Genomic DNA, 12,231 nt, shown 5'->3' with positions numbered 1-12,231 from the left:
CGCTAGCCGAACTGGACCCAAGAGCTGATTTTCTCGATCGCCCAAAACCCTCCGATGACCTACAAAAAGTGTATTTCAACAATGACTCTAATAAATTCACATATGTCGGTACCTCACTCAATGCATCTGAGTTGCAGGCTATAACAACCTTCCTGCAAGAACACACCGACCTTTTCGCATGGACACCATCAGACATGCTCGGAATCGACCCACATATCATCAATCATAGACAAGCAATAAACTCGTCAATCCGACCAGTGCAACAGAAGAAACGTAAACTCGGCGAAGAAAAAAAGAGAGCGTCATTGGAAGAAACACAAAAGCTCATCAACGCCGAATTTATCAAAGAGATCAGATTCACCACCTGGTTAGCCAATGTGGTAATGGTAAGAAAACAAAACGGTAAGTGGCGCATGTGCGTCGACTTCATTGATTTAAACAAAGCATGCCCAAAGGATTCTTATCCTCTGCCATCCATAGACTCTTTAGTAGACAATGCGTCAGGCTACGCTACTTTAAGTTTTATGGATGCATATTCAGGGTATAATCAAATAATGATGCACCCCTCTGATCAAAATAAAACAGCTTTTATCACTGATTTCGGTAACTATTGTTATAAAGTTATGCCATTTGGATTAAAAAACGCAGGTGCAACTTACCAACGCCTTATGGATAAGGTGTTCGCCAAACAAATCGGCAGGAATATCGAAGTTTATGTCGATGATATGGTCGCCAAAACAAAAATCGGAGATAACCACATCAGCGACCTTACAGAAATATTCGGCTAGATCCGCCAGTATAACATGCGCCTCAACCTCGAGAAATGTGCATTCGCAGTTCAAGGGGGTAAGTTTTTGGGTTTTTTGCTAACATGCAGGGGAATAGAGGCAAATCCAGACAAATACCGAGCAGTGCTGGACATGGCCAGCCCTAAAACAGTAAAAGAAGTTCAGCGCCTCATAGGACGACTCGCTGCACTTTCCAGATTTGTTCCTTGCCTTGCCTCAACTTCTATTCCTTTTTTCCAAACTATTAAAAAGAAAAATAAATTCGAATGGAACGACGATTGAGAGAAGGCATTTTCAAAATTAAAAACAACACTCTCTCAACCGCCGATTTTACAAAAATCCCTACAAGGGGAGGATTTATTTCTATATCTGTCAGTTACTGATTGGGCGATAAGCTCGGCCCTTGTTACAGAGAGAAACAAAGTTCAGCATCCAGTATACTTTGTCAGTAAGACCCTCCAGCATGCCGAACTCAACTATCCAAGGATTGAGAAGCTCGCACTAGCACTGATATTCTCGGCGCGACGTCTCCGACCTTACTTCCAGAGCCACGTTATCCACGTCAGAACCGATCACCCAATAAGACAAGTGTTACACAAACCAGCAATCGCAGGTCGACTCATAAAATGGGCAGTCGAACTATCTGAATTCGACATCAGATACCAATCCCGAGGACCGATTAAGTCACAATTCCTGGCGGATTTCATCGCCGAGCTTACAATACCATCCGAAGAGGATCATGCAAAACAGTGGATCTTATATGTGGATGGCTTTTCAAATAACGGAGGCTGTGGTGCAGGAATTCGTCTGGAGGCCGACGATGGATTCATATTGGAACACTCAATACACTTAGCTTTCAAAGCGAGCAACAACAAATCCGAGTATGAAGCACTACTCGCCGGACTCCGACTCTGTTTAGATCTTCAAATCTCGACGATCAAGGTATACTGTGATTCATTGTTAGTCGTACAGCAGGTAAACGACCTTTTTCAGGTAAAAGATCCCCTACTCTCTAAATACTTGCTATTAGTAAAAAAGTTAACAAAAAATTTTTTCAAATTTGAAATAGAACATATACCACGCGAACAAAATCAAAGAGCGGATATCTTATCTAAGCTCGGCAATACACAGTCCGAGCTATCTACACTGCAGCAGTTCACAATAACATCACCCACTGTTACTCTGACAAACGTGTTAAGTGTTTCACAGGTAACAGATTGGAGGAACGACTTTATACACTATTTACAAACAGGTAGTATACCAGAAGGGGTCGAAAGCAATAAAAAGTTCCGACGGTAAGCATCTTCCTTCACAATCCTCAATGGAACACTATATCGACGAGGTTATACTCGGCCTCTACTCAAATGTCTCAACAAGTCAGAAGCCGACATAGCTTTGGCAGAGGCACATGAAGGAATCTGTGGCACACATACAGGAGCTCGGAGTTTAGCATCCAAGATCCTCCGAGCCAGATTCTTCTGGCCGACTTTGAAACAGAACAGCCAACAAAAAATCAGGTCATGCAACAATTGCCAAAGGCACGCACCACTGATACACATACCGGCCGAGGAATTACATCATTCAGACATCAGCTGGCCATTTAACTGATGGGGTTTAGATATACTCGGGCCATTCCCTACAGCACCGGGCCAGGTAAAATTTCTTATTGTCGGCATTGATTATTTCTCCAAATGGGTGGAAGCCCAACCTTTAGCAAAAATAACATCACAGCAAATGATTTCATTCGTTTGGAAAAATATTATTTGTCGTTTTGGCATACCTCAACATATCACAACTGACAACGGACGCCAGTTCGTCGATCAGAAATTTCAAACTTTTTTGCAGAATCTCAAAATAAAGTAACACTTCACCTCTGTTGAACATCCTCAAACAAACGGACTAGCTGAGGCTGCAAACAAGGTCATCCTTCATGCACTAAAGAAAAAGCTAGATGACGCCAAAGGACTTTGGGCCGAACTAATACCTGAAGTCCTTTGGGGATACAACACCACCCCACAAACATCAACAAAGGAAACCCCATTCAGACTGGTATATGGCTCGGAGGCCATGATTCCCCTGGAGATCTCCCAGGAATCCATCCGAACTTACATCGACAATCAAGACGAAGCTCGTAGAACCGAGCTCGACATCTTTGAAGAAGTAAGAGACATCGCCACCTTGAAGCAACGCGCAACACAGCAAACAATCGCCCGACAATACAACAAGTCGGTTAAAAGCAGATCATTTGTGAAAGGAGACTTAGTCCTCCGCAAAACCGAAGCTGCTCGGAAACCACCCTCACATGGGAAGCTCGCCGCAAACTGGGACGGTCCATACCGAATATCAGAAGTACTCGGCAACGGGGCATACATACTCGAATTAATCGATGGAAAAGTATTGCCCAATACCTGGAATGTTTCATCCCTAAAGAAGTTCTACAGTTAAAAATCAGGGACAGGCTGGTACTCTTTTTCCTACTACCAAGTTTTTGTCCCAAAGGGTTTTTGCTTGGAGAGGTTTTAACGAGGCCAGCCTACCTGAAAGTTTGTATTCAAACAATTATGAATTTACCACCAACATCATCTCATTACAGTCAAATTATGCAATTTGTATCTCCTATCATTATCAATTCTCAAAATAACTCGGTAAATAGCAATGCTCGGCTATATATGCAACCTGCCATTACTCGGCAGTACATTCAATAAACAAAATGCTTTACCACAAAAAGGAGAGCACTAACTTCCAATAAACATTCAAGCAATTCAAAACCAAGATATCAATGTTTTTTCAAGGACTATCACCAATCTATCAATGTTCAAAATATCTACCGACTTACAAAATAAAACCAAAATACCAAACAAAGTAACAAACTAAACATTTTCTGCTTGATCTTCAGCATCACCATCATCTTCAACCATCTTGCCATCACGCACAACTTTCCCCGGATCCATGCCGGACAGGTCAGCTTCCGGTGCCAAAAACTTTGCTTGTAACAAAGCCCTTTCAAACCCCTCAACAAAAGAATCCAGAATTTCATCAGCCTTTTTCTTCTGCACATCCTTTAATTCAGCAGTTACCTCAATAAGACGAGATTGTACGCTCGCCAAATCACTCTCTTTCTTCTTCAGATCTTCCACATCCCGAGCATAATTATCTTTCGTCTCCTTCAATAACTTCTCGGCCTCAGTTAGCCGTACCTGAAGCTCGGCAGCAACACTTTTACTTTTCACTAACTCTTCCTTCAGAACAAAAACCTCCCCTCTATCTGCAGAAACTTCCTTACATTTCAACTCTTGGCTACGCCCAAGACTGGCAAGACGAAGACCAACAACCTACACAAAAGAATACAAAAAGCTTGTAAAAAATTCAAAAAACACCAAGTGAGGCAGAAAAGTTAGCCCATTACCTGCATATACTGACCAATCGCCATGTCTCCAACCTCTTTCGCAAGCGAAACATCGGCCGACGACTGACAATACTCGTCCACTACAGCCATATAAGGATATTCTCTCCCCCAGACAGAAAACCCCTCACTTTGTTCAGAAATTTCGTGAAGCCTTTTTTGGTTACCCATAAAAGCTTGTATCTCCTCGACAGGAACCCCAAACGACTTCTCCTCAGAGTCATCAGACAGGTCAACAAGATCGGACTTCTTCTTCCTTTTAACAATAACCTTCCTCCGACCTTGCCGAGGCTGGGTAACCTCACCAGTCCCAGCAATTTTCTCAACATTAGAAGATGAAACTTCTTTCTCCAAGTTCTTATTCTTGAAACGTGTCCTCAAAGACGCAGCTGAAACCCCAGGATATTTACCACCTACAAAAAATAAGGAGCATCAGATATCTGAAAAGAAATAGCAACTACATCACAAACAACCCTATCACTCACCTAAATACTTTAAAACAGCATCTTTATCCTCTTCCCACTTCAGAAGCTTATACATTGAAATCAGGTCTCCCCGACCGATGTTCTCAACAAGAAACTCAATCAAACAAGCATTTCTCGGAAGAATAACTTCGGGTCCGAGTATATTCTGAGGTTTCGAGCACCAATATAATGGGAACTTCTCAGCCAGATTTTCATCTACGAAAAATGGAAAATCCTTTTCCAAACCCCTAACCTTAAAGTACATCTCCTTGAAATCTTTGAAAGAAGACTTATACAACCTGAAAATGCCAAACCCAGGGGTGCTGTTGAAATTTACCCAACCCCCTTTCCACACCCCTTTAGCTTGGAATAGTGAGAAGAAAAGGTCAACAGAGGGTACCTGCTCCAGAAATTCCATTAGAATTTCAAAAGAACGCAAGAATGCCCACCCATTCGGATGAAGCTGCGATGGAGCACAATTCAACTGTTTAAGGATCTGACACTCGAAATCTGTAAAGGGTAACCTCACTCTCAATTCTTCCAGAACACAGCTGCGCATGTAGAAAAATTCAAAACCACTCCCACGGTGATAAACCCTATCATTTACACTACATGGCAGTAACTCAACCCCAACTCCAGAACCAGGCCTCACCAACTTACTTACATCTACCTCCCTTACGGCAGCCTCATCACAAAATAACGACACCCGAGACCTCACATCATCCCCAACCCAATCGTAAGACCAATCTACTTTACCCTTCTTCTCCTTCTCAAACCCCATCAAAAACACAATAAAACAAACATGCAACCAACAAACAGAAAGAAGAAGAATGAAGAAAAAAATCACAAAAACGCAGACATAGCCATACCTCTCTTGCTCATTCTTCACAGAGAAGGAGAAAATCAAAATGCAGAAGTTCCAATCAGTAAAAGTTATTAATCAAAATAAAAACGTTTCAAATATCACCATTGCATCAATCACACGAAAGGACGAACGGAACATTGGAAACTACCAAAACATTAATGAAGCACCCACTCATTCTCTCTCCTCAATAAACAACAAACACGTTATCCAACGTGGCACAAACAAAGTTCCTTTAATGAAGTACGTTGAACTGGGGGCCCACTCAGAAATCCACTCAACCGAGTTATAACTCATCACAAAAAGCTCAACCTGCTTCATTAAAAAACTTTCCACAGGCTAAACTTGGGGGCTGTGATATGGTCATCATTAATACGAGTTATATATTTCGGTCTCCTAACCGTTATCGGCAAGCACCATAACTCGTCATCATCCGTTATTACTCAGACTTGATGAGCTATAACTCGGTAACGTTAACATTTTTACAACCGACGTCTCAAAACGGCACAATAAGAAACCGACGATTTATTGCTAAAAATATAAACGGACGAGAAGCTCTCCATGTAAAGGGGGGAAAAACATCTCGTTAAGGTAAGTTTTTTTTACTGTATTCCGAATACTGACTTAAGCATCGGAGTGCCTTTGCAGGTACACTCCCCCCATTTTTCATTGCCCGCATTCTTGCATAACAATAACCATAAGAAGCTCGAACTCAGAAGGACGGACGCTCAACATTCCAGCCTATAGCTCGGCCGATCCCAAGAAGTAGAAGCCGATCTTTTTCCCAGGCAAGATCAATTGTTTTATCACAGAAGATATTAAGAAGAATGAATGAGTTTTGAATACACCGCTAGATTCAATTGCAAACTTTTTGACAGCTTTACTAGTTACTCTTTAAATATTTTAATTCCATATTTATAATTTTTCTCTCTCGTTATGTGAATTCTGGATTTGTTTCAAATAATTTTAGAATTGGTTCAATGTACACTTTACTATATCCATCTTAAATATAAAACTGAACTAGTCATAAAATATTCATAACAAAATTGAAATTAATTTAAATTTTAAAAATATAAAATTAAAATTTTGACAAAGATCGAGAATAAAAACTCTCTTTGAAAAATTTATTATTTTAACCACAACATTAAAACGTTACAAATATTATATGAATTTAATTTTGATATATTGTTAACATCATTAAAAATAATTATTATTTTGTATTGACCACATAATTAATGATTATCTAAAAGAACGAATGTAATTATATAATTGTGTAAAATATTTGACATTATTAATACATTAAAATTAAACTCATATTATATTTGCATAAAAAAGTAACATTATGCAAGAGATTAGTTATGATAATGTGTTTGGGCAGCTATGAATATTTAGTTAACAATGACAATGGGTAAGATAGAGTTGAGTTTAGTAGAATATAGTTTAAACTCAACTTTAATTCTATGGACAGGTTAAATTTGTTACTAAAATTCAATTCTATCTGCGGGTTAAGAACAACCTAAACTTAATTCTATCTATAGTTAATCTGTCAATATTCGATTCTATCCACAAAATTTTATAAATATGTTATATTATTATATAATCTAATAAGCATGTAAATTAAAAATTCAATACAAATAATCATTTCACAAACAACACAATTATACCATAAACAATATAATCACATCAAATATTCAATTCTACATAAGAGTCTTTGCTTAACTTAATAACACAAACACAAATAAAAGATTATGATATAATATTGTATTTTTATATTACTAAAATAAAATTAGTTTTTATATATACAAAAGTGTTAAATTATTAATTGATGATATTGGTTTAATAGTAAAGATTTTTTGTACTAAGTGAGAGTTCTTTGGTTTAACACTCACCTATAACATATTTTTATAACATTATATATATATAGGGTGCAGGTTGATCGGGTAGGGTTGATACTCAATCCGCACCCTATCCACTTCGCAGTCAACCCTAACCATCGCATATTGGATTGGCAACCCTATTCAACTGAATTGGATAGAGTTGGATACCTACGAATAGGGTACATATTGTCACTCCTATATTTAGTTTTTTATTAGGATGCTTTATCTTAAAATAAATAAACAAATAAAAATGCTTTCATTTTTTGCACGACATTATTTTATAAATTTCATTTTCGATTTGAATAAAATACAAGTCATTAACAGGCTCGGAAATTGAACAGTTATAAAATTACATGAGAAGACAAGATTTGGTGAATGTTTTCGATCAGCTCCGTATCTGAACCATTCATATATTATTATTAGGCAACTACTAGCATGCGTGCAGCGTGCTCAAAATTAAAGTTTGGGTGAAAATTCTGGTACAGCTAACTTCACGTAAATTTGATATCTGAGAGTCGTTAGATAATTTGATTGATTATTTAACTAAATTTTTATCTAATGATTTGCAGATATTAACTTCACGTGAAGTCGACTTCACCTGAATTTTTACCAAGAATTTATGACAAATTTCACGAAGAAAGTGATGAGTTACGGTAATAACTAATTTAAATTTATACTACACCATATGTATATCGCAGATTATAAAATATTCAATCATATTACATGCATGTAGATAAAGAAAATCAGCAACTAATTAATCATCACTTATAAAAAAAACATATATTTAGTATTTCAAAAATTTTATTATACTATTATAAATAAATTTGCTTATTTCGTTTGTTGCAAATTTTATTATTCTACTATCTGTTGGAATATATGGCGAAAAGGTTGTCGGGCCATTCTAACTTTAGTTGGTCGATGAGGGAGGAGATTGAAGGGAGTACAGTGGGGATTTATTGAGTATACGAGAATTTTATTTGTTTTTTTTTTTAAAGAAGTGAGAAGCGTAAAAGTAAACATGTGGATTTGCACCAAAATGATCTTTAAACAATTTAGATTTGATATTGATACTGTGATTTTCTGGGGATTAGGTGATTTGAGACAAATTTTTTGAAGATAAAGTATGGTATGACGTCATCTTGATGGACGCGTGTCATTTACTGTTAGGACGTTTTTGGTAATATAATTATCGAATTATTTATGAGGATTTTAAAAATACATATTCCTTGATCAAAGATGACAAGAAGATCGTATTAACAGTTACAATATGTAAATGGTTAAAAGAATCAAGTTGAACTATACCTTTTCACATCTTTTAAATGCACTCATCAATAAAATCTTTCGCCAATACAAGATGAGCCTTTTTCAACTTAGAGAGGATAATGTAGGAGTCTTTTCCAATCCAGGGAGAATGATGCGGGAGCATGTATCTTTATGTTTGTGTCGTTAATTAAAATAGTATAACTTAACATATATTATTTATATTGTGTTATGAGTTAGTCCCACATCATCAGAGTCATGAAAGTTTTCCTTCCCCTACTAGTATAAATATGCGTATATATGTACCCCTTTTGTTTATGAGTTGAATTGATTGAGTTATATATTGAAATAAGCTGTGTGCTTATTTTTTTCTAGACTCTTTGAGAGTAAGAGATGCATTCTTAGTTTAGCCAACCAAGGTGGGTTCTTGGCTATTTTTACCATAGTGGGGTTGTTATTTTGTGTCTTGTATCTTGTACCAGTGAGGTACCCATTTCTTAGTTGGGTAAGCACTAAGTGAAGAGTTAGGTATTAGCATAACCAAGTGTGTCAATTATGTAGAATTGGTGTGTGTAATATTTTAATTATAGTGGAAATTGCACCACTCTCTTTCCTTCTATGTTTTATTCTCAGATATTTATGAGACAAAATAAAATTATTTTATAAATTTTTTGCTGCTGAGTTCAAATAAAATCTTAGTGTAAGTTTATAAGTTAAGTCTTATTTCATTAAACTAAAAAAAGTCATAGATTCAACTCCTCTTTTCTAAGTTTTTTACAATTTTCAAAAGCTTTTATTTAAAAGAGAATATTATAAATATAACTATTTATACTATTTCTTTTTTTAAACTTTTAAAATGAGTGACTTTATAATATATTTTTTTTCACTTTTTCTTTTTTATCTCTCTCAAATCAAAACATAATTTTCACGTTTTTAGTTATTTAGTTGTGCATTTGTAATTATTTTTAAACACAAAACCAAAAACACATGTAACTTCTTGTGATATAAATTTTTATTATTATTTTATTAAAACTTATCTTAATTTTTGATAATATAATCTTTCTAAGCAAAATCTTCAGCTCATATTTTTCGTTTAAAACGTGAATTTATTTTTTATTTAAAAAATCTTAAAAGTTAGCAATATAATCGTTACAATATATATCATGAAACAATTCTTTGCAAAAACTTAAGTTAATTAATAAGAAGACACATAATTGATAATATATAAAAATCTCTTTTGAATTTATAATTTTTTTGGCATAAATATTTTTTTATCTTATATTTTTTTTTCGTCATAAAAATTTTGATACCATTTCATAAAATTACTTTACTCAAAAAAACTAAAAAGAGATACATGAAAGATTATTTCATTACCCTAGCTATCAAACATATGTCTCTATTAGATAATTCTGTATATGTAGTTGTATTTTTGGTGTTATCTTTATTTCAATGGAAAAATGACGTGCAGATAAGATTATATGATTATTATATGATATGATGTATCGTTGCGGAAATTATTTGCTTTGTTTTTTACCAATAATTTAGAATTAAATAATGCTGGTAACGGATCATATTTTTGCATTTTTTTACTTTAACTAATTTGAGCCACGTAGTACAATGGACCCTGCCTGATATCACTGTTCTTCATCTGAATTTAGTATCAAAGGGTGTGTATGTACTAGTTGAAATTCACAAAACTGTTCAATGCATTATTCAGCTACAAACATGGCTGAAAATGTTCTAACATGGATCCTCTTGCTCCATTTCCTACTTATCATGGTATGATAAATTATGTTCAATTATTCTTAGATTCATGCAATTTATGGAAACTTATAGTAATCTTATTATTGTTTTGCAGTGTTCATCTTATGGAATCATTGGAAGGGAGTTGGGTATGAATCATGGAGCAATAACATCTAATGATGATCACAAACATGATCATCATCATCATCACCATGACATAGACCCTTCTCTAATGGTGTTCTTGACAATGAAGGATTTGAAGGTAGGTCAAAGGATGCCAATTTATTTTCCCAAGAGAGATCCTTCAACTTCACCAAAGCTATGGCCAAAGCAAGAAGCTGATTCACTTCCTTTCTCGTTGAAAAAACTCCCACAACTCCTCCAACTCTTTGGCTTCGCCCGCGATTCTGCGCAGGCGAAAGCCATGGAAGATACCCTGAGGGAATGTGAGAGCAAGCCTATCAAAGGAGAGGTCAAGTTCTGTGCAACTTCCTTAGATTCCATGCTTGATTTCGCTCAAAGCATTCTGGGAAAAGATTCCGGGTTTCGAGTCCTTTCGACTTCTCACAAGACTAAGTCTAGTGTGAGTTTCCAGAATTATACAATGTTAGAAGACATTAAAGAGATGGAAGCACCGAAGATGGTGGCTTGTCACACCATGCCTTACCCTTATGGTGTTTTCTATTGCCATAGCCAGACAACTCAGAACAAGGTTTATAGGGTGCCACTTGAAGGTGACAATGGTGATAAGGTGGAAGCTATCGTTGTTTGTCATTTGGATACTTCACAATGGGGTTCTTCTCATCCTTCATTTCAAGTTCTTGCTGTTAAGCCTGGAACCACTTCGGTGTGCCACTTTTTCCCTGCTGATAATCTTATCTTTGTTCCAAAAGTGGTTCAATCCGATGCTGGATTTTCTGCCATGTGATGTTAGCGATTAATGTATGCATATGTTCCACTTACATAAAACTATTATCAATAATGTATGGATGTTGTGTGGTAAACTGTGTGCCTTCAAGGTAAAAAAACTCTTTTATTATCTTCATAAGCATAGCGTTGAATCTTAATGGTCTATTTAGTTTATCATTTTGAATCCCCTATACTATTTAGAATAACCATCCGACTACATGGGATAATAAACATCTTTTCGAAAAATTAATTTAATTTTGGGTTCACCAAGGATCGAACTCTTGACCTTTCGAATCTAGCGCTTTAATACCATGTCATGATACCACTCATCCCAAAAACTTCAGCTCATGGAAAAATGTAACACTAATGATTATATCTCTAATACTCCATAAACCTCCATTGTACACATTGTATAAATATTTCATTGGCTCCTCATACTTTCCCCATTTTGAATAGAAATAATGTTTTGTGATTTGTAGTAATCAATTAGTTATTATTAGTATTTTTAATAGTATAAGATTATATTAATGATGTAAAATTATTAACTTTTTTTTGTTAATTAAATACTAACCGAATTTTAATAAAAATGCTAGTCTTTAGACTTTCTCTTTTGAATAACCATATTAAATCTGAATAACATGAATAAATTTTTTACCTTACTAATCAAATAACAAAAAAATTTTTACCTTTTTTTTTTATTTTTAACATTTATATTATTCACCTGTACTTTTTCTTATTCATTTTAATTAAGGTTAAGTATGGTTTTGGTCTCTAAGATTTTTAGCCAGAATAGAAACCGTCCCCGACGTAATTTTTTATTTAAAATCATCCTTAACGTTTTTTTTTTCGTATTAAAATCGTCCTTTTAAATAAAATTTTTAATTTAATTCCTAAACTACCCCAATTTTAATTAAAAAAAACACGT

The 12,231-nt window shown here is 35.4% G+C and overlaps 1 protein-coding gene across 1 annotated transcript; it reads left to right on the top strand.

Moving 5' to 3' along the window:
* The first annotated feature begins 10,265 nt into the window (after positions 1-10,265).
* On the top strand, positions 10,266-11,401 carry LOC107476684 (BURP domain-containing protein BNM2A). The gene is made up of 2 exons (XM_016096542.3): positions 10,266-10,433; positions 10,513-11,401. Exons 1-2 carry the CDS (start codon positions 10,359-10,361, stop codon positions 11,323-11,325), a joined length of 888 nt encoding a protein of 295 aa, XP_015952028.1. The 5' UTR covers positions 10,266-10,358; the 3' UTR covers positions 11,326-11,401.
* Positions 11,402-12,231: the final 830 nt, after the last annotated feature.

The sequence above is a fragment of the Arachis duranensis genome, chromosome 3, assembly GCF_000817695.3.
Source record: "Arachis duranensis cultivar V14167 chromosome 3, aradu.V14167.gnm2.J7QH, whole genome shotgun sequence".
In the NCBI taxonomy this organism is placed as follows: Eukaryota; Viridiplantae; Streptophyta; class Magnoliopsida; order Fabales; family Fabaceae; genus Arachis; species Arachis duranensis.
Note: the sequence above shows the minus strand (reverse complement) of the source record. Positions and strands in the feature narration are given on the sequence as shown.

Bases quoted from the DNA above. Each gene is read 5' to 3' on its own strand.
- LOC107476684 (XM_016096542.3), top strand. From the start codon at position 10,359: ATGCATTATTCAGCTACAAACATGGCTGAAAATGTTCTAACATGGATC. The intron at 10,434-10,512 runs GTATGATAAATT...ATTGTTTTGCAG, and splicing joins TCCATTTCCTACTTATCATG to TGTTCATCTTATGGAATCAT.